The sequence below is a fragment of the Cajanus cajan genome, chromosome 11 (genome assembly GCF_000230855.2).
Source record: "Cajanus cajan strain Asha chromosome 11, NIPB_CcT2T_4, whole genome shotgun sequence".
Taxonomy (NCBI): domain Eukaryota; kingdom Viridiplantae; phylum Streptophyta; class Magnoliopsida; order Fabales; family Fabaceae; genus Cajanus; species Cajanus cajan.
The window spans coordinates 44,616,861-44,638,899 of record NC_138527.1 but is presented as its reverse complement, the minus strand read 5'-3'; the positions used below and the strand labels follow the sequence as shown (position 1 = coordinate 44,638,899).

At 31.4% G+C, this 22,039-nt stretch overlaps 4 protein-coding genes and 1 pseudogene across 6 annotated transcripts; 2 read left to right on the top strand and 3 right to left on the bottom strand.

Moving 5' to 3' along the window:
- The first annotated feature begins 213 nt into the window (after positions 1 to 213).
- Positions 214 to 2,687, top strand: ENH1 (rubredoxin family protein). Its single transcript, XM_020374519.3, has 6 exons — positions 214 to 462; positions 734 to 946; positions 1,190 to 1,356; positions 1,729 to 1,810; positions 1,941 to 2,009; positions 2,389 to 2,687. The coding sequence occupies exons 1-6, from the start codon at positions 337 to 339 to the stop codon at positions 2,557 to 2,559; spliced, it is 828 nt and encodes a 275-aa protein (XP_020230108.2). The 5' UTR covers positions 214 to 336; the 3' UTR covers positions 2,560 to 2,687.
- Positions 2,688 to 7,224: 4,537 nt separating this feature from the next.
- LOC109810930 (beta-1,3-n-acetylglucosaminyltransferase radical fringe protein, putative (DUF604)) lies at positions 7,225 to 11,293 on the top strand. Of its 3 annotated transcripts, none has more exons than XM_020374540.3 (4): positions 7,225 to 7,623; positions 9,239 to 10,230; positions 10,413 to 10,964; positions 11,058 to 11,293. In XM_020374540.3, exons 2-4 carry the CDS (start codon positions 9,247 to 9,249, stop codon positions 11,136 to 11,138), a joined length of 1,617 nt encoding a protein of 538 aa, XP_020230129.1. In that variant the 5' UTR covers positions 7,225 to 7,623; positions 9,239 to 9,246; the 3' UTR covers positions 11,139 to 11,293. The 3 variants fall into 3 exon arrangements, with proteins under 3 accessions (XP_020230129.1, XP_020230127.1, XP_020230128.1); XM_020374538.3 differs by having other exon boundaries at positions 7,226 to 7,623; positions 9,148 to 10,230; XM_020374539.3 differs by lacking the exon at positions 7,225 to 7,623 and adding an exon at positions 7,648 to 7,779 and having other exon boundaries at positions 9,148 to 10,230.
- Positions 11,294 to 11,476: 183 nt separating this feature from the next.
- Positions 11,477 to 13,733, bottom strand: LOC109810962 (aspartic proteinase CDR1). The gene has a single exon (XM_083066697.1). The coding sequence runs from the start codon at positions 13,384 to 13,386 to the stop codon at positions 12,100 to 12,102; it is 1,287 nt and encodes a 428-aa protein (XP_082922823.1). The 5' UTR covers positions 13,387 to 13,733; the 3' UTR covers positions 11,477 to 12,099.
- A 1,955-nt stretch (positions 13,734 to 15,688) lies between these two features.
- LOC145953141 (aspartic proteinase CDR1 pseudogene) lies at positions 15,689 to 17,156 on the bottom strand (annotated as a pseudogene).
- Positions 17,157 to 20,397: 3,241 nt separating this feature from the next.
- LOC109810956 (aspartic proteinase CDR1) lies at positions 20,398 to 21,822 on the bottom strand. Its single transcript, XM_020374573.3, has one exon. It carries the CDS (start codon positions 21,798 to 21,800, stop codon positions 20,565 to 20,567), a length of 1,236 nt encoding a protein of 411 aa, XP_020230162.1. The 5' UTR covers positions 21,801 to 21,822; the 3' UTR covers positions 20,398 to 20,564.
- Between the last annotated feature and the right edge of the window lie 217 nt (positions 21,823 to 22,039).

Here is a 22,039-nt window from a genome sequence, read left to right as displayed (position 1 = left end):
AAATAAAAAAAAAATATTGTGTGGTAGGACATAATATTATATGAATACATAGGAAGTAAGAGGCATTGGTGTTAATTGGGGAGTTGCATCAGCTGTTTACAGTCCTTGAATGGCTTGAGACCATACAGTAAGGTTTGCTTGGTGTCTCCATCTCCACCACCAGTCAAATATTATCCATATTTTGAAAATTAAAAAACGAAACAAAAAAGCATTTCTCTGAACACCATGAAAAAATAAAAAGAAAAGGAGAAACTTTTTGCTCTATTCATTTTTATTATTCTGAGGAACGTGTGTTTGTTTGGTGGTGAATTCCTATCCACACGTCTCACCGGAGACATGTCTGCTGTGGTTGCCGGTTCCTCCTCTTCACTCTCTGCCACCTTCACCACCAGGAGGAGCAGCCCCTCCTTAAAAAACACTCACCTCACACATTCCAAGACACTCACTCTTCCTCAATGCCAGGTACTATACTACTTACTATTCTTTATTTGATGCAAGAAATTATTACATAATTCAGAACCACCGTGATCACCACTAACTTTCACATGACAGATAATTGAGTGAGTCATTAAGTGTTATTAATTTTTACTTTTAAATTAAAAATCTTGAATGTATGTTGTGAGAAGATTGATCAGGATAATGAACCTGTGATGGTTAACACTTAGCAATATGTTATGATTTCTTGCATGTTTCAAATTAACTAATAGAATTCATTTTGCTATTGTATCTAAAGAAAACATCTTTGCAAGGCCTCTCACTTCATGAAGCCAAAAGGGGTGTTTCAGAATCCTTCCTAGGTGAGAACAGGAACGGTTCCTCCATTGCTGGAAGGAGACTTGAGATCACAGCAAGAACTGCTGGGGCTTCAAAGACAATTGAGGCGGAGGTTGACAAGCCACTTGGCCTCACCTTAGGTCAAAAATCCGGTGGTGGTGTTGTCATCACTGTCAGTATCTGGCTCCCTTTCAAGTACTCTATTGAATGGAATAATTACAATTTACAAATTCAGTCATTTTGGATAAATTTCTTCATAAACACTTATATAGCAGAAAAAAAAAAAATAAGAAGAAAAAGATAAATAAGTTTCTCTATAAACTAAAATTAGCTTATCATAAGCTAATTTATAGAAATTCTCTCATGTTAGTTTGTGAACGAGGATTGTTGATGGACGCTTGTTTGTGTACTTTAGGCTGTTGATGGTGGTGGAAATGCAGCGAGAGCAGGGTTAAAGGCAGGGGACCAAGTCCTTTATACTAGCAGTTTCTTTGGGGATGAATTGTGGCCTGCTGATAAGCTTGGATTTACTAAAACCGCAATTCAAGCAAAGCCTGATTCTGTCTACTTTGTTGTGAGCAGGTTCCCTTATCCACCTTTGTTCCATTCTATCTTCTTAATTGCACCAATTCTCTAGTAAATTTGTTGCTCACATAGGTTATTCTTATTCTTATTATTTGGGTATAGTTTGAGCAGCCAACACCCCATTCGTGCAACTTTTTCTTTTAGCTAAGATAAAAACTGAAGAAAGAAATGCTATATTAGTTCAGTATGCAGCTGCAGCTCCATGAAAATTATTGGTTGACTTAATATGTTCATCGGTTTGTTTCAATACTATAAAACGCATAGGGTAAAGTCTCTCTAATGTTCATGTGATCATGTCATTTATTCTATTATTTACCTAACAGCTGCAATGACTTCACACCTAAAATACCTTCATCTTTTGTTATTAAGAGGTGCTGATGTAGACGTTAAAAGGCTTCCAAAGCGTCCTGCTCCTCCTCGATTTGGAAGAAAACTAACTGAGGCCCAAAAGGCAAGAATCATTTTGGAGTGACATGCTTGTTCTTCTTCCTAGTTATTTGCTTGTATAGGCTAAACATGATATCAGTATGTTTATTTTATTTTTTTACATTAAATTGTTGATTAAATGCACTGCAATGCAGGCTAGAGCTACTCACATTTGCCTTGATTGTGGATACGTATACACCTTACAGAAACCTTTTGATGAGCAGGTAGGGCTAGCATATATAAGTTCTCTTCTAAGCTCTTCCTCCCTCATTCTTTCCTCCAGCTGTTTGTGCCAGCAATTTTTCATTGTGCTGTTAAAAAGGATTTCATAGTGTAATATCTGTGGGAATTTGGTTTTTAACTAAAGGTGTCATGTGACCTATGTAGCTGATAGTGAAATAAGACTTTTGTTGTTGTTGTATTAATATTAATGTTTGTCGTATTAAAATAATGTTTGATCAACAAAAATCACATTTTACAAATATAAATTAATCGAGTTGTTAACTTTAAAATACTGTATAAATCATGTTTACAAACTAATTTTTTCAAAAGCTTTTCTTTAACTCATGAATTTGCTGACTGATTTTGTCATTGCTTTTGCAGCCGGACACATATGGGTGTCCTCAATGTCAAGCACCTGAGAAGAGGTTTGCTCGGTATGATGTTAACACTGGAAAAGCTATTGGTGGGGGCTTGCCTCCTATTGGAGTTATTGTTGGACTCGTGGCTGGTCTAGGTGCAGTTGGAGCTTTGCTTCTTTATGGTCTTCAGTAACATTTTATTCCATCACATCTCATTTTCAGTCCTCCAATATTGGACCTTGTATCTCATAAACTCCTCGGATATTCATGTGAAAGTTAAATGAAGCTTTCTTTATGAGATTCAAAGTGAATTTCTAACTACTTTTGTTGTACTTGTATTTGTTGTACACCGGGAGGTTTTCACACATATCCACATGTCTCCACATTTGTGAGATATTGTTCGCTTTGAGCCCAAAATTTCACGGATTTGTTTTTGGACATCATTCAAAAAGTCTCTCAACCAATGGAGACAATTGTGTATATATAAACACATGTTCATCCTCTTGTTTGAATGATGTGAAACTTTGCTTGCATCTTAACAGTTTATTTTTTTGTAGGAGCTTCATTAAGGATTTGCAGAGCTACATGTTAATTAAGAATATTTTGACAAAAATAAAATAATTTAAGAGATAGCTTGGAGAGATATATGATGGATGTTTACTATGGTCTTTTTTTCATACAATGGTTTACTGAGTTATCTACCGTAATATTACTCGATTTCTGGATCAAAAGTGAAGGTTTGGATTACGTGGTTGAAACACAATAGTATATTACGTGGTCGAAACAGTTATTTAAGAGTAGTTTGGATATTTTAAAAAAAAAAATGATAAGTTTATGGGGCAAATTGTTAGGACTTAGGAGTAGAAGCAAGTGTCGATATACAATTATTTTGAACCAATACCTCAGCCCAAATGCCCAATAGAGATAGAGCCCAACTAGCTTGGAAACTTTGGCTCAAGTCAGATCAACAAATAATCACCAAGCCAGTGCTCATAATGTCATATACACATAGCATATATAAGGTGACTAAATCAATAAAATTGATTAATTTAAATTTTAACTTTAATTTATTTTAAATCTCAACTATAGCGGTGTATGAATACCCTTCCTTTCAAACACATGCTAAGTTGGGCGTACTCCCATCAGATCGCATCATCCGTTGCAAACTTTTGCCTTCCACGGACCTCGGAAGAATTACAACAAACCAACACTGATTTTTCTGGAGACACTCTTAACTACGTGGTGTTATCAGTGGGGATTTTTTTAAACCAATGAGACCTATCTAGAAATAAAAGCAAAAGTGTATTTTAATTTTACTTTTTTATAAAATAATGAAATTTAATTTATTTGAAATATTAAATATTAGGTTAAACATGTTTTTGTCCTAAAAAAAATTGACTATTTAATTTTAGTCATTTAAAAAATTGATTTTACTCCTCCAAAACTATACAATATCCGTTTTTAATCCTTTTTTAAACAAAGTTAACTTTTGTCATTGTTCTATTTTGAGCAGTATATGATATTCGATTTAGTATTGGTTGGACTTCTTTTCATGTATGTCAAAGTGTTTAGAGGATCTCTTATTGGATATGTGTGATTTTGTGGGTGGGAAAAAGAAGTGGAGGTATGTAGTAACTATTTGGGTAGCTGCGGTACGGAGTATTTGGTTACATAGAAATAACATTGTCTTTAACAATAGTTTAGTAAATGTTGGGGAGATTATAGATGCTATCAAATATAGATCATGGAAATGGTTGAAAGCGGGTTTAAATGAGGGACAACTAGTATACATAAATTGGTTAAATGAGTCATTGATATGTATTTAGCAGTTGGCTTAACTTTATATATAGGTTAGAGTACCCTTTGTACTCCCTTTTTTTAATATTATATTTTTTGTTTATCAAAAAAAAAATTGTCATTAAAATAGGTAATCTTAACAACTAAATCACCATTAGTTTTACATAAAACTTTTTAAATTTAAAATATCAAGTATTTTAGGATTAAGTTAAGTTTTAGGTTAAAAACTTTTACACTTAAAACTTTTATTATTCATTATCACTTATGAATGTTTCAAAATGCTCTATTTTACTTTTTGTCTCTCTATTTTGTTTTCACCCTCAGTGAAGCAAGTCAAAGCCTCCTATTTTTTAAAGAAAACACCTTAAAACTCAAGAAGGAAGAAAAATGAGCATTTTTAAAAGTAATTTGCATGAAGATTTTAAGAGTCACTAAGGGTGAAAGGGTGTAGTATGAAATTAGAAATTTAGAGCTTAGAGGGTTATCCACTAAAACATGAAACTGAATATTTATAATACATGATGATGGAGGTAGAGAATATTTTTTTTTTTAGTTTGTGAGAAAATTTTATTAGAATTTAGTGGAAGACTCTTTGTTCAAGTAAAAAAGGAATTAGTAGAATCTACGTAGCTGCGTCCAAGAGTGAGTAGTAAAAACTTTTAAGTGTAAAAATTTAACAAAATTCTTATAGTGATTTAAATGTTGAGTGACTTATTTTGGCAAAAAAAAATTAACGATGTTTAAAAATAGATTAAAAATAGGGACTAAAATCAAAAAATAAATTTAAAGGAACTAAAATCAAATAGAATCAATTTTTAACGGACCAAATATATATATATATATATATATATATATATATATATATATATATTAGTTTAGTTACTTTAAAATATGGGTTTCCAAAAATAAATTAAAAGCTGAAAAATAATTATTATTATATATATTTATCCATTTGCATATATTATACTATTGCATTAATATATGTTAAAATTTTTCTTTTTTAAGATGTTATAAAAACTAACAAAATTGTGTCATGCTTATATAAGAAATTTTCTTTATTCATTTATATATTAGTATAATTATTATATTAACTAATAAGAAAAAAGGCAGTTGAAATCTCTACTTAAAAATAAAATAAAAAAGTATAAATGAATGCTTATTATTATATTTTCTTTTTTTTTCATTAAGAAATAATTATTATTTTATGAGAAGTTACGTTTCATTTTTTAAAGTATAATATAAAAATCTATTTATTTATATATTTTTATAAATATTACAAATGGTCCATTTTTCTATCAATATTACATCAATAATATTAAATGTCATTAATGTGTCTAATATATAGATTATTATTATTGTTGGGCCCACTTACTTGTATAACTATATCGAGTATTAGTTGGGTGACTTGGGTCGAAGTAAGAATATGTGTCGTTCTACGTTGCCCTCTTAAAATTTGCCACATTCAATTTTTTTTGTGAGTGCATCTTTCTCGTACTAAGAATTTGTGTATCCACACTAAAATTCCTATCCCATAGAAGCCTCCTTCGTTCTTCATTGTTCAGCATTGCATTTTCACCACCACGAGGTATTGACATATATCATAACTATTTAGGTATGTTTATTATATATAATATAAATAATTTTATAATAAATTATATTTTAAAAATACTATATTTAAATATATAAATTATATTTAAACATATAGATTATATTTTAGATTTATGATAAATAATTTGTATTGTAAATAAATTATTTTTTATTTATTAATAATTTATTTTAAAATATTAATTTTTTATAGGTAAAAAAATTAATTAAAGAGAGTACAACGAGTATTCAAACTCATTAAAAGGAAATACAACAATCAAAAATCTACAAAAGTCAACCTAACAAAAACAACCTCACCAATCCAAAATAACAAGAGCCAAACACAACCAGTATACTCCTACTACATTATAAAGAGTCAATTAAATTTCAAAAGCATGCATAATAGCACCATGTGACACCAAAATAAACCACTTCAAAAAAGAAAACACCTTCCACTGTAAGAAATAAAACCGTCACCCTACAAACCTTATCAAGAGACAGAGTCCATCAATCAAAAAAGAAACCTCCTAACCAAGAGCGAAGAACACCAAGAACTAATAACACCAACAAATATTAGATTACAATAAATTTAAATAGATAAAAGATTGTTTAGTCCAAGTGTAGAAATGACAAGAAAACTTATGATCGTGTACTTTTAACCATTTTCAAGAGCGAAGTTTAATATATAGAAATTAATAATATTTTTTTTATTTATTCAAGCTTTTTTTTCTAATTAATTTATTTTAAATTTTTAAATTTTTAATTGAAAATAACTATTTACTTTTAACAAACATATTATAAAATGTCAAACTTAAATAAACATGTGAAAAATATTAGAAGTGTTAATGGATCAATTCAATTCAAAATATTGATAAAATAAAATCAAAATCAATTAATTTTAATTGGTTTAATTCATATTAAATTTACATTAAAAAAATTATAATCCAAACAAATTTCATTAGTTTAGCTTAAATCTTAAACTTCATTGAGTTATTCAAACAAATGAGCACTCTATTAAAAAATATAACACAATAATAAATAGTATATTTTTTTACTCAATAAAAATATAAGAGTTAAAAATTATAAATAAATTATAAATTTAGTTACACCTTTTCATAATTTTGTAAATATTATTACCTATTTTTTAAAATTATACATTTTGGTACTAAATTTTCAAAATTTAACTTTTTTATTATTTATTAATTGATTGTTTAATATTGTTAATTACTCACTAATATGATATAACATTTCATATGAATGTCATCGTGTTGTGTTATGTCAAAGATCATTATGTCGTGAGTCTTCAATTAATAAAATAATAAAATGTATGCAATTTTGAAAATTTAATGAAAAGTGTGCAATCGAAAATTAAGAGATAAAATTGGTCAACTGAAATCACATGTAAAAGTGCAATAAATTCTATATTATAAGAAAAAAAAAAAACTGGCAATTTGAAATATATCGTGAATCATATTTTTAATGAATAACACGAATGGCGTGGAGGGATTATCAACCAATTAATGCACATGAATAAAAAAGTAGACAAGTTAAATAATAAAGCAAGGTATTAGAGAAAATTTTCAAATTAAAGTGAATGAATAGTAAGTATTTGTGATTATTACGCCTGACATTTCATTAAAATTCAAAAACTTGCGAGCGGTAGAGTGTAATTATTGATTTTGGCATGATTTGGTGGTTGCATCTGATCTCTGCGTTCCAAAACAATAAGATGATGACGATGAGATGAAGCATGCGAATGTAACAAACCAAATGGTTACTTAACTGATTCAAAGTACCCAAAACCAACACTGCACTTTCACCATTTTAGAAACGTACCAGGAACAGGAACCCCCACACTGCACAGTTTCTCAATCAGGTAATGGTTTGCTTTAGCAATTTCTTGAAATGAGTTTTGCTGAGTTACACACTATTTGGCTGTTTTTCACCACCCCTTTTCTGTGTGCCTCTGCTTTGCTGCTCCTTGCCTGTTCGAAGAAATGCCCCAATGTAAAAAAACCCATCTTGCCTTGAGGTTTGTGATGTGATCCTTGGGGTTTTGGTTATGGAATTCACTGATGCAACTCCATACTCCTTTAAATATGATTTCTTGCTGCACCTTCATTATGTGGCTTTATCTTTCTGCTTAGGAAAAGATTGCTGGCATTTTATAGTCATTAAGGTAGAAAGTGTTTATGGATTAGTATAAAATAAACAGCTACGTTAATACCATAATCATGAAAACTAAATAGATTGTCTCCTTTCGCTCCTCAACCGTTTTCCTTCCCTTTTGATTGAGAAATGAGAAGCTATACTTAAAGTGGGTTAACTAGGTTGTATTGCTTCTGGATATTCAATTTCAAACTGAAGTTTTTCTGAATGTGGAAATTATTAGTGACTACATAATTAGGTGGTGATGTTATTATGTTCTTCTTTTGGATCTGCTTGCAAAAGCTGTTTTAAGACATGCTTTCCATATTTTTAGTTTGTTTTAAAGTAGAGTAATGTTCTGTAATAATTTTTCTTAATGGACATGCTTTATGACAATTGAACTTTATGCTTTATCTAATTCCATCTCAACACTTTCTTAATGGCCTAGAGTAGTTATTTGAGGGTTGCAGACTTGTTGCTTGACGTGGATGTGGATTATTGTGTAATCGGAAGCAAATTTGATTTATACATATTGTTAGTGTTTTTTTGGGGGGAAGGGAGGACTGTTTTGGTCATTAATTTGGATCTAATTTATGGCAAGGTCAACTTATAACTAAGTGCCTTATTTGGTTAACCTATCACATTAACTGTTTGATAACGGCCACATCCTTGGTCAAAGAAGCGACTTCCATTTCGTGATGCTTAACGACTTTTTCCATTTAACACTAAAGTGAATATAGTAGATATAGTTGCACACTGTATAATTGATAATTTTGTTACGGGAGTGGAAACAAACTACCATATCATATGCATCGAAGAGAGTGGATGACGACACAAAAAATTAGAAATGATAATGCTCTGTGATCCAAGTCTAATAGATGAAATGACTGCATCAAATGTTTGAAATTTGAATTTTTCTGGCAACAATTAAAAAATTATGTATTTGCAACATTCTCAATTTGATTAATGTATTTGCAACCAATGTCTTATTTTGAAATGAGCGTTCCCATTCAGTTGTCCCATTTTGTTTTCTGTTTTATTTTATAACAACGAAAGTACTTCTAACTTCTGAGGAAACAAGCAAAAAACACATATCTAATAGAACCTTTTATTTTATCTGTTTTAGGGTGGTGGGGGTATAATTTCTTTTTCTGGAAAAACTTCTAAAAAATTATCATTTTCTACCCAAACAAATCATCCTAAATAATGCACTTAATTGTAACATTTTTCTGTTTATTTTTTATTTTTGTAGGGTGTAACAAGTTTGGTTCAGGTGTGTGCTGTTGTTGCTGTTGAGCTGAAACTCCTCTGCATAGTTTTATGACTTTTATCCTTTGGCTCAGGGGCAGAGATGCACATTAGAATGATGGTGATGGTGACTCAAACATTGAAAACAATTGTGTCATCCTATCATGACTATGACAAGAATTCCCGTCTCTGTCCTTTGCCTACCGGTCCACCCAGAAGCCGTCAGAGGCACCAAAGCCGCATTAGAACCTTGGCCGTGGCCATAGCAGCACTTCTCATATCTACCACTGCTTGGCTTTCCCTTGTCTTCTCTGATGCAACTACCTGTTGCTTTCACCGCTTAAAAGATTGGGAAAGTAGCCCCGAATTTTTTACTTGGAAGAAGTGCATTTCTCATCGCTGTGCGGAAGTAACACCCCTGCCAGTTCTCCAGCTTGGGACCATGAAAGATCATCTTCAAAATGGTAGCAGTATTGTTCAACAGGGAGGCTTGACACTTAAACATATTGTTTTTGGCATAGCAGGATCATCTCAGCTTTGGAAACAGAGGAAGGAGTATGTCAGATTGTGGTGGCGTCCCAATGACATGCGTGGTCATGTGTGGTTAGACGAACAAGTGCTTGAAGGAGATAGAGATGATTTATTGCCCCCTATCATGATTTCTGAAGACATCTCATATTTCCGCTACACTAATCCCATTGGTCACCCTTCTGGCCTCCGGATTTCTCGCATTGTCAGAGAGAGCTTTCGCCTTGGCCTCTCTGATGTGCGCTGGTTTGTCCTCTGTGATGATGATACCATCTTCAATGTGAATAACCTAGTTGATGTTCTCAGCAAGTATAATTCTTCTGAAATGATATACATTGGTAGCCCCTCGGAGAGCCATTCGGCAAATACTTATTTTAGTCACTCAATGGCCTTTGGTGGTGGTGGTATTGCAGTAAGTTATCCACTTGCAAAGGCTCTCTCTGAGATTCTTGATGAATGCATTGAGAGGTATCCCAAGCTTTATGGTAGTGATGATCGACTGCATGCCTGCATTACTGAACTTGGCATTCCACTGACATGGGAGCATGGTTTTCACCAGGTACTTTTTTTGATCCATTTTACTCATTTTTGTTTTGATGACATCTTTTATTCTTTCCATTTTTTTTCTTTCCATCTAAGAGAAAGGAAAACTTTGTCACATGCATAATATGATTATCATCAAGCCATTTTATCATTCAGAATTTGTAAATGATCAAGATTAATTTTTCGTTTATTTTTCAGTGGGATATAAGAGGTGACGCCCATGGCCTTCTATCCTCTCACCCAATAGCACCATTTGTGTCGATTCATCATGTTGAAGCAGTAAATCCCTTTTATCCTGGCCTGAGCTCTTTGGACAGCCTTAAACTTTTTACAAAGGCCATGAAAGCAGATCCCAAAAGCTTTTTGCAGCGTTCAATATGTTACGACAATGCTCAGCATCTAACATTTTCAGTGTCGCTTGGTTATGTTGTTCAAGTCCTGCCTAACATTGTTTTTCCCCGTGAATTGGAGCGCTCTGAAAGAACCTACTCTGCTTGGAATGGTATTAATCAAAGGAATGAATTTGATTTTGATGCTAGGGAACCATACAATTCTGTTTGTAAAGGGCCCACTCTATTCTTCTTGAACGATACTAGAAGAGAGGGTAATGCTTCTTGGGGTTCATATGTTCGGGGTAGAGATAAAAGTGATTTCAAAAAGAGAATTTTATGCTTTCCTCACTTTCCCCCTCTGCGCAATGTGGAAGAGATTCAGGTAGCAGTGCAACCTTTGAGCAAGAATTGGCATCTGGTATGTTTTATAGCACTTGAGCATTTTATATGATGATATTACCACTTTTCAATATTAATGACATTACTTGATTCCACTGTTTGGTTGTCCTAGGTTCCCCGTCGTCTCTGTTGCAGGCAATGTCAAGCTGACAAAGAAGTCCTCCATATCTCAGTTGGAGAGTGTGGGAAGTGAGCTTTTAGCTCTGTCTACTGATTATTATGTTGGTTGATTAGTGAGCTGGCACATTAGGATTGCCCTCTTATGGTTTGTACATGATTTGACCTTTGAGTGAAGAGCTAATTCCATGCGGCATTTTTTACCATGAATTGAGCTTTTCTTGAGCACCATTTTCTATGTGTTATACTCAGAAGACACTTGAACTTGCAGATGGTAGCAAAAAGGTTCCCTACGCCAAAAGCTATAGCATGCAGTTTTTTCCCTAAAATATAGGAGGGTATACGTTCGCAAATCCATATATATGTAGAAAGAGAACATATAAAATGAGAACTTTTATCGTAAGAAACGAGAGTTATGAATATTGATGTTAGATCATATTTAAATAGATAAGGTTAAAAGTAAAATATTAACGACTTTTTTAGATGATCATGATTATTAACTAATTTTTAATCTTAAGCATCTCATATTTATCTAAATAGTTTACAAACATTCTGTACTCAACACATTCATTTATTAGTTGAAATTTGTTGGAAATCACAAAACCATGTATGAAATTCATTAAATAAGAAGTGAGATTCGTACAATTTTGTGATTTTTAATAAATTTTAACTAATAATAAAAAGGGTATGTTAAAAAAATATGCTATTAGCAATTCTCATGTATTATTTGGCAATTTTTCAGGAGACCATCCCAAAAAAAATGAACAAATAAAAAGATTCTCTTAGAGAGACAGAAAAATTTACTGAATGTTTTTAAATTTACCAGGGAAAAAAGATCAGAATCTTAAAATTAAGACTAACTCATTTATAAATTATAACACAACATTGCATAGTACATCTTATTTTGTTTTTGTAAACCATATTTCATTTTGAATGTAGTAAGTATAAAGATGTTATATCCCTAGTCTTTCTCTTGACCTCAACTTCTTATTATACATGTCACCATTACTTACTCTAAAATTACATTAAAATAATCTCTACTGATTAGTGCAATCAGTTGGCTTAAAAGAAACTGTCCTTCTATCTAAATCAAACCCAATCAAAACATTTGATTGAGCAAAATTGCCAAATATATAGTCTCCATCAGTGGTGCCAGCCATTGCAAAGCAAAATACCCCATCTTTTGGTGGTATAAAGGTTTGTATTGGCATCAACTGCACATCTGCCCCCTCAAAATGAGCAGTCAGAATTGGCCCTTCCAAATTTGTCTCGCTTCTGTAACAAAGTTGTGTGCCCAAGTCTGGGTCATCATCAATGGGTAAGAGACTACTCTGCACCTTCAATTCCTCTACCAGACGGTCATAAAATTCTTGTGGTAAATATGTTGCTGGTGTACCTGAATCAATCATTATATTCCCCTTGGAAAGCATTTCTGAAGAATTAAAAGGCACAAATGTGTCTCCAACACTTATGCCTTCCAGGGTGACCAAATAAGGTGTCTGACCCTCCTCAGAGACCAAAGGAGTTGTGGCTACTCCTTCACCTGAAACATCACTGTCATCACCAAAACTAATGGTACCTGAAGTATGAGGGTCTGCATGAAAAGGAATCAGACACTGAGAGAACCTTTTACTCCCATAAAGATCACCAATTTGTGAAACAAGCGAGAGAGGTCCTCCACCCAATCCAATGATTCCCATATCATTTTCATTGAAATTTCCTGAGTTGCTGTGTCCACATCCAAATAAGATGTCTCCAACAACAACAGGTTCACCACTGGTGGAACTAAATGTGACTGCTTCCCTTGCAAGCACCCCATTTGTTACTGAAGAATCAGCATAAGAATAACTATAAGCGCACAGATTTTGAGGAGAGCAGGAATGACCAAAGAATGTATTACACTGCTCTGAATCACATGGAATAGGAGTGTATGTTTTGGACCTTAGAGGCTCGAACATTGGACTTTTCTGCTTGTAACAGCCTTGGCAAGGTGCACATTGTGCCCACACAAGATCACTACCTGTGTCAACCAAACCATATACATCCACCGGTGGTGTTCCCAATGTGAGCTTCATGAGATAGTCACCATTATTGGATGTTACTCTAGTGAAGGGACCATTTGTGGCATATGATTTCTTGGGAACTTGGTAAAATGGTGCATGTTTACGCATAGGAAGTTCATGTGATTTGTAGAAGGGAGAATTGGGTGAGTTCTTGCGGATAAGTTGAACACGGAACCCGGAGTTGTAAGCTCCTATCGGCGTGTGACATAAGAAAGTATACAGTACAAAAAGGCACAAATGGAAGCAGAGAATGTTGGCCATGAAGTTTAGCAAGGGACAAAGTCATGTGAAAAGTATAGGAGTTTATTTCATATATATATATAAGTGCAACATCCAACATGTGAGTGGGGAAGTTGGTAGGGGTTAGTCACAAGACAGAAGTAGACAGTAGCTGCATGTGAGTGATTTGTGTGACAAGTGATCTAGAAAATACTATTTGCTGCCTACTATGTGATACCATCTTATTTTTCTATCTCATTGTTTCCTTTTTTCAAGATAAGCAAAGGGTTCAAGACCCAACACTACCCAGAGAACCTGGAGAAAGCTACAACAGGGAGATCGTAATTACACCTGAAGTGGGCCAAAAGGAATTGGCGCCGTTGAATAAGTTTATAGTTCCTTAATATAAGCTGAATTGGTGATACCTTTGATTCTGCACATTTGCATTAAAAGATTTTGGACTTGAAATAACTTATATTCAGTTGAAAAAACTGATAAAATGCCACACAGACTACTAAGAAACATTAAGATATAAAGTCAAACTAAAATACAGTACAACCAAGTTAACCAACCAACCAAACCCAACCAACCACCAACAAAAAATGCGCCCATCATGGCACGATTACTCTTCCCTTTTTCCTTTTTTCTTTCTATGTTTTTTAATTCTTTTGATATTTCTTGCAAGTTATACCTTCCATTCTGAGTTTATGACTAAGAACGCAACTACGTGAAGGGCAAGTAAGAACTATAGAATATGAATGCAGTTCATTCCAATAAATCAAACTTGATACACATGAATTTAGGTTTTATTGTTGTAACAAGATGCTTTTTTCTTTTGTCATCTAACTGAAGATGTCATATCTTCTCTGATTTTTTCGTAAAAAACTCTGTATATCAACTCCACATTTAGCTGTTAGACTATATGATTCTCACACTTTTTACTCTTCGATTCTTTATTTAAATCTATAAAGATTCAAATGATACGATAGAAGTAAGAAACTATATGGTTTCTTATGTATTATTAGGATTAGAAAATTTGGAGTCTTGAAAAGTGATAAGTTCCGCACACCAAATAAATGTATGAGACAAGATGTTTTGACGTTTTACGACACAACAAATCATAAACATTATACATGATTTTCGAGCCACCGAAGTCCGTGAGTTACTAAAAGCTGCGTGACATTACCACACAATGATTCTTTTGGAATTTTTTTTTTATAAATACTTTTAGAAGAGAAAAATGAAATAAATTTTTGGATAAGCTAATTTGTAAAAACTTTATCCTATTAGTTTATTTAAATCTTAATTCTAGCTCATATATAATCTAATATTAGTTCATAAAAAAAAACATTTTAATTTTTTTTTTCTCTTTTAAAAGTGTTTCTAGTAAAATTTATCTAAATAGAGGTGAGCTAATGAGATCAACTTAGCATTTTTTTAAGCGTCAATTAATTATTGAAAATGTTATTGAGTATTAAATGAATAAAACATTTTTGTTAGATCAGAAATGAGGGTGAAAGATACTCAGCTGCAAGGAAGTGTCATGAGGCACTCCTTTCTTTGCCAAGAAGTCCGCAATCAGTTCCTAAACAGGCTCTAGGTTTGATCATGAGTTATCAAAATTTAAATCACAAAATTCATATCTAAAAGCAGATGGAGTTTTGTTTGATCATTCTTGCATGAAAACCAAACATGTAAATCCCTCCATTGACAATTCATGTAGGTGATGTAGTGAGTTTCGTGCTACCATCAACAAAAGTTTCATATAGGATACCCAACAAAATGAATTGCATGGATTCTATGGTAGTTCGACAGCACGAACACTACATCATTATACTCTTTTAATCTCAATTTCCTATCACCATAAATAGAGCATCCGGTTATTTTGGCTCTGTTTGTATAAATTTTTTTCATACACTTCTAGAAAAAAAAAAGAATTTTTCATAAACTAAAATTAATATACATAAAGTTAATTTTTATAGTCTCGCATATTAACTTTTCTAATGACTTTTTTTAATTTATACGTAAATTAATTTTAATTTATAAAGAATTTTTTTTAAGTATTTATAGGGAATTTATCTAAAACTTTTTTCCTTGTTAAATTTGTTCCCCGACCAACACTGGCAAATGATACTCTCCCATTCCAGTTATATATTATTTGGTGATTCTTCATAAGACTATCCCAGCAAAATATAAACAGATACAAATCTTCTTCTGGAGACAATCCGTTGAGTTTACTCGTTAAGAAGTTGTATTTTTTACAAGGAAAAAGGATTAGTTTCTTAAATTAAATTAAGGCAAGCTCATTTGTAACATAAAATTGTCAATTCAAGAACATTACATCTTATTTTGTTCTGTGAATCATACTCTTGATTTTAAAATGTTGTATGGAGATATTATTACATTACTAATCTTTCTCTTAACCCAAGGATGTCACCATTGTCACATGCTCTAAAAATACATTAAAATAGCCTCTATTGTTTAGTGCAATCAGTTGACTTAAAAGAAACCGTCCTTTTATCTAAATCAAACCCAATCAAAACGTTTGATTGAGCAAAATTGCCAAATATATATAATCCATCATTAGTGCCAGCCATTGCAAAGCAAAACACCCCATCTTTTGGTGGAATGAAGGTTTGTATTGGCATCAATTTCACGTCTGCCCCCTCAAAATGTGCAGTCAAAATTGGCCCTTGCAAATTTTTCTCACTTTTGTAACAAAGTTGTGTGCCCAAATCTGGGTCATCATGAATGGGTGGTAGGCTAATTTGCACCTTCAATTCCTCCACCAAATGGTCATAAAATTCTTGTGGTAAATATGTTGCTGGTGTACCTGAATCAATCATTATATTCCCCTTGGAAACCATTTTTGAAGAATTAAAAGGCACAAATTTTTCTCCAACACTTATGCCTTCTAGTGTGACCAAATAAGGTGTCTGACCCTCCTGAGAGACCAAAGGAGTTGTGGTTACTCCCTGACCTGAAACATCACTAGCACTACCAAAACCAATAGCACCTGAAATGTGAGGATCTGTATGAAAAGGAACCAAGCATTGAGAGAACCTTTTGCTCCCAAAAAGCTTACCAATTTGTGAAACAAGAGAAAGTGGCCCCCCACCAAGTCCAATGATTCCCATGTCATTTTCATTGAAAGCTCCTGTGTTGTTGTGTCCACACCCAAATATAATGTTTCGAACAACAACAGGTTTTCCATTGGTGGAACCAAATGTGACTGTTTCCCCTGCAAGCTGCCCTTGTGTTACTGAAGAATCAGCATAAGAATATGTATAAGCACACGTTTTCTTAGAACATGAATGGGCAAATAGTGAATTACACTCCTTTGAATCACATGGAATAGGAGTGTATGTTTTGGACCTTAGAGGTTCAAACAATGGATTTTTCTGCTTATAACAGCCTTGGCAAGGTGCACATTGTGCCCACACAAGATCACTGCCTGTGTCAACCAAACCATACACATCAAATGGTGGTGTTCCCAATGTGAGCTTCATGAGATAGTCACCATTGTTGGATGTCACACTTGCTAAGGCACCATTTGTGGCATATGGTTTCTTGGGAACTTGGTAAAATGAGGCATGTTTATGTATAGGAAGTTCTTGTGATTTGTGGAAGGGAGAATTGGGTGAGTTCTTGCGAATTAGTTGAACACGGAATCCGGAGTTGTAAGCTCCCATTGATGTTTGACATAATAAGAACGTACACAGTACAATAAGGCACACATGCAAGGAGAGAAGGTTGGCCATGAAGTTATGCGCAAAGTAGAGGATTTTTTTTTCATACATACATACATTAATACACATATATATATATATATATATATATATAAACAATTTTAAAATACAAGTGTAAATATTTTCGTAAGAAATCCTTCCTTTTTATTTTCATTCAATATGAATGAATAACTCGTCTTTATTTTAATCATTATACTAAAAGAAAAAAATTATTACAATGATGAGTAATTCTTTTTCTTAAAAAAAACTAAAGATATTCATTAATTAAAACTTAATTATTCAAGCTATGTGACAAAAGAAAATTTAAAATATTAAAATTTATTTAATGGGTTGATTTTTTCTGACAAATGTTTATTCATATATATCACTAATGATTAAACCATTGATTATAAGGTTAAGATACAAGATTATTTATCAATTACATTACATTGAAAATATAACACATTAAAAATATTTTAATATTTTAAAGTAACTTGATTTCTCCTTTACTTTTATTAAATATTACAATATTTAAAATATAACACATTTTTAAATATTACAATAGTCAAGATCACATATATTTCAGAATCACAGTTTATTTTTAATGATTAATCAACTTTCTCCAGATTTCTCAATTATTGAAAATGATTAGTGTTAAATAATTTAATGAATTAATTACAATAATAAAGAATTTTCAACAATTCATTAAACATTTTTTTAAAAAAATGAATTAAACTATAAAATGTGAATCAAAACTATTAATATTTAATGTTAATATAATACAAAATAAAAAAAATATTTAACACTACTTATAAATAGTATATTTAGTCCAATCCTCATTTAATATTATTTTTTTGGTATATTCCTCATTGACTTTTTATTTGCATTTTATAAAAAGTAAGTGACAATATTTAATTAGCTCTAAACAGTGAAACAAAAATGTCTATAAATGACCAAAAGAATAATAAACTAAAAAAAATCCTATTCAACAAATTACATCATGGTTCATCATAAATCGGGTAAAATATAGTTGTTTAAAATTTTTAGTTTTTTACTTAAGGGAGTCAAATCTAATTTTACTTGAAGGAATAATTTGTTGATAAATTAGTATTATAGAATGTGTAATATCAGTTTGTTTAGAAATCATTAGGTTAGTCTAAAGGTTTAGATAGTTAGAAATAAGAAAATTTAAATTTAATTCTCGTCATTCGTATTCTTTTTAATTTTCTTCACTCACTGTAAAAAAAAAAAAAGAAGTTTATTTGAATAAACTTCTTCATAAATATTTTTAGGAAAGAAAAAATGGAGAAAAATAAAATAAAGTAATTCATAAATTAAAATTAATTTATACATGAGCTAATTTATAAAAATTTTATTCTATTAATTTCTTCAAAATCTAATTTTTTATTCATGGATAAGTTACCTTTATCTTATAGAGAAATTTATTGCAAATTCCTATTCTAGTTTTTTTTTTCTTTTAGAAATAATTTTGGAAAAACTTATTCAAATAAATATTAAATATTAAATAATAAATATTACTTTACATGATTAAAAATTATAATAGAAAAATAATTTTAAATATATAAATTATCTTATATTAAAATTTATTAAAAAAAATTAATATAAATTATATTTTAAATTAATAATAAATTATTTATATTGTGATATAAGATTATTTTTATTATTAATATTTTTTAAAAATATTAAAATTCAATTTTTAAATAGAAAAGAAAGGAAATTATTTGAGTTGAGATTACAGCTTAAAAATAATGCTTTGGGACAGGATTAGCCACTACCACATCATGTCAAGTACATATTATTTGATTGTCAAATTTGATAAATTGTATGGGCCATATTCATAAAGAAAAAAAATTCAAAAAAATCTTTAAGAATATTTTCATTGAAAAGAAAAAGATTTTAAAAAATATTACATACTTTATCATTTAACATAATTATTTTTATTTATATAGAAAGAGAATAACGACGAAAATGGATCATTATTTTCTTAGTTTAATACAGAAAAGCACAGCAATTGAGATTTATTACAAAACGTAAAATTTAATTATAAATTTTAAAATTATAAATATTTGAGATTTTAAAATATATCTTTAAAATAAAAATTTAATAAATAAGTAAAAAAACTAAAACATGTAAAAGAATGATATATTTACTTGTTTTAAATGAAAATCAAGTGCAATAAAAAAAATATGAATTTAAATGAAATATAATGATAATATAAATATATATTTTTTACATTGTATCGATTCATACATTGTAATGCATGATAAATTTATTCCTTTTTATAATAATTACTTTAAAGTTGTATAAGATATATAGATTCTAATCTTTATAATATGCTTTTGTCTTTTGTACTCTTTGGAAAAAAAATTGTCAGTCTTATAGGTATTGACATCTTCTTAATATTTTCTTAGACCTTATTATTAATTTCAATTAGTTTAGTAGTGCTTATATGGTTAATAACATGAAAAATAATAAGATAATTAAGGTAAAAAAATATTTTAAATGAATATTAATAGATTATTTTAGGTACATAATTTAATTAACTAGTGTATTTATTATTTTATACATACATATTAATTATATAAAAAATTTGTAATTTATTTTTAATTTTTAATATATTAGGAACAATATTTTATTGCTTTTAATACTGTTCTTATTTTTCAATTAATTAATTTTTCATGTTTAATTTTATTCTTATTTTTAATTTAATATAACTTGATTGTAGTAATATAATTATATATATATATATATTAAAAGTAGTAATTTTGTCTCCAATGAAAGTAAAATATTAAAAACAAATTATAATTGTTCAACTAAATTATAATTTTAAAAAAAAAACATAATGTTTAAAATAAAGTAGTAAATGGAAAAGCAACAACAATTAAGATATGCATTTAAAAGAAATGAAATGTTCAGAATACACCTTAAGAGCAGAAAAATTTATGGAGATATAAAAAGGAATTGTACACGTTCCTGATAATTTCTTTTTACCACTAAAAAGTAGACCAAGTTTTAAGTCAATGATGAGAAATTATCATTCATTAATTAAACAATAAATTTCATGTTTTTATTTTTTTAAAGGAAGAAAAGGGAGCACATAGATTGCATATTTGCATAAAACAAAAGAAACATTAAAATTAATTTAACGGGCCATTATTTTTAGAAACATCAAATAATTTTTTTTATGATAAATTCATCATTGATTATCTATCCACCATAATTTCATATAACCAAACCAAACACACTACCGCTTGTTTTCTCCTTGTACCCGATTTGATTTCCTAAAGAAAGAAATGAAGACAACTTCTTTCTTTATGTTATTTGTTAAGGAATCACAAATAAGATGGAATGGATATCTTGTGAATAAATTGAAACTTTTGGAAATCTTCTCTTTAAGCAAAATCCATGATTCATATGTGAATCAAGAACCGCACTACATAGATACTTTTATAGTAGGGCTTACGCGTAACTCTATTTGTGTTTGGTGCAATCTGTTGGTTGGAAAGAGACCACTTGTCTTTCTAGATCAAATCCAATCAAGTAATTTGATTGCGCAAAGTTACCATAAACCCCTCCATCACTACTAGTGTTGGTGAACCCCAAGCAGAAAACTCCATCTTTAGGCGAAATGAAGGTTTGAATAGGCTTCAATGTCACATTTGCACCTTCAAAATGGGCCGTTAGCAAAGGCCCATCAAGATTAGTCTTGGTCCGATAGCAAAGTTGGGGGCCCAAACTAGGGTCATCGGTAACAGGTTTCAACGCAACCTGACTTTTCACTTGAGCCACAACTTGATCATACAATTGGGTAGGTAAAATAGTTGGGGGAGTCCCTGAATCAAGAAACATGTTACCCTTTGCAACAATGTTTGAAGAACCATTAAAATGCAAATAGTTATTTCCCACACTAATGCCTAGTAAGGTAACAAAATAGGGGGTCTTATCTTGCTTAGCAACCAAAGGTGTAGAAACCACTCCTTCCCCTAACACTTCACTCCCTTTTCCAAAACTCATTTTGCTAGAAACACTAGGGTCAGTGTGGAATGGAACCAAGCATTGGGAAAATCTCTTCCCTCCAAGGGAAGAACCTATTTGAGAAATGAAAGACACTGACCCTCCTCCTAGTCCTATGATACCCATCTCATGATCATTAAAACCCCCCGTGTCGTTATGTCCACAACCAAACACAATGCCTTTAAGAGACACAGGTTTTCCCGTGGTTGAGGTTAAGGTGATTGTTTCCTGCGCCAAAACACCTTGTGTAATAGCAGCAGACGCGTATGCATATGTGTAATTGCAAAGGTTCTGAGGAGAACACACGCCCGTGTCAATTTTGTGACATAGATCTGATTGACATGATATATTTGTGTACGAGGAAGACTTGTGAGGATTGAACAAGGGGTTACGTTGTTTATAGCAGTTGTTGCATGGGACGCATTGGGTCCACGTGAGGTCACTGCCTGTGTCTGCAATGGCATAAATGGGAAATGGTGGAGTTCCAATGGAGAGCTCCATGAGATAATGACCAAGGTAAGCATTTATTGAGGCTTGTGGAGTGTCTAGAGGGAGGACATGGGGAGAGTTTTTTCGAATGAGGTTAACACTGAACCCTCTATCAATGTTGGCTGAGAGGTGTGAAGGAAGAAGCATGAGACAAATGATTGTTACAAAGCATGGAGGAAATGATGGGGGATAAACCATTGTCATATATATGTGAGGGAACAAGAGGTTTCCTAGCTAGATACAGAGTTTATGTCATGGTTGATGCTTTTTATATATGTTCGTGACTCGTGAGATCATTTTCCTCTATTGTTGCGTGCTTTGCATCACAATGTTTGATGGCCTAACAAAAGGTTCATATTCGGTGACTCAATTTAAGTTTTTTTTAATTATTTTATTAGATTGAGATCGCGTAAGATTATTGGATTATTAATTTTAAAAGATTT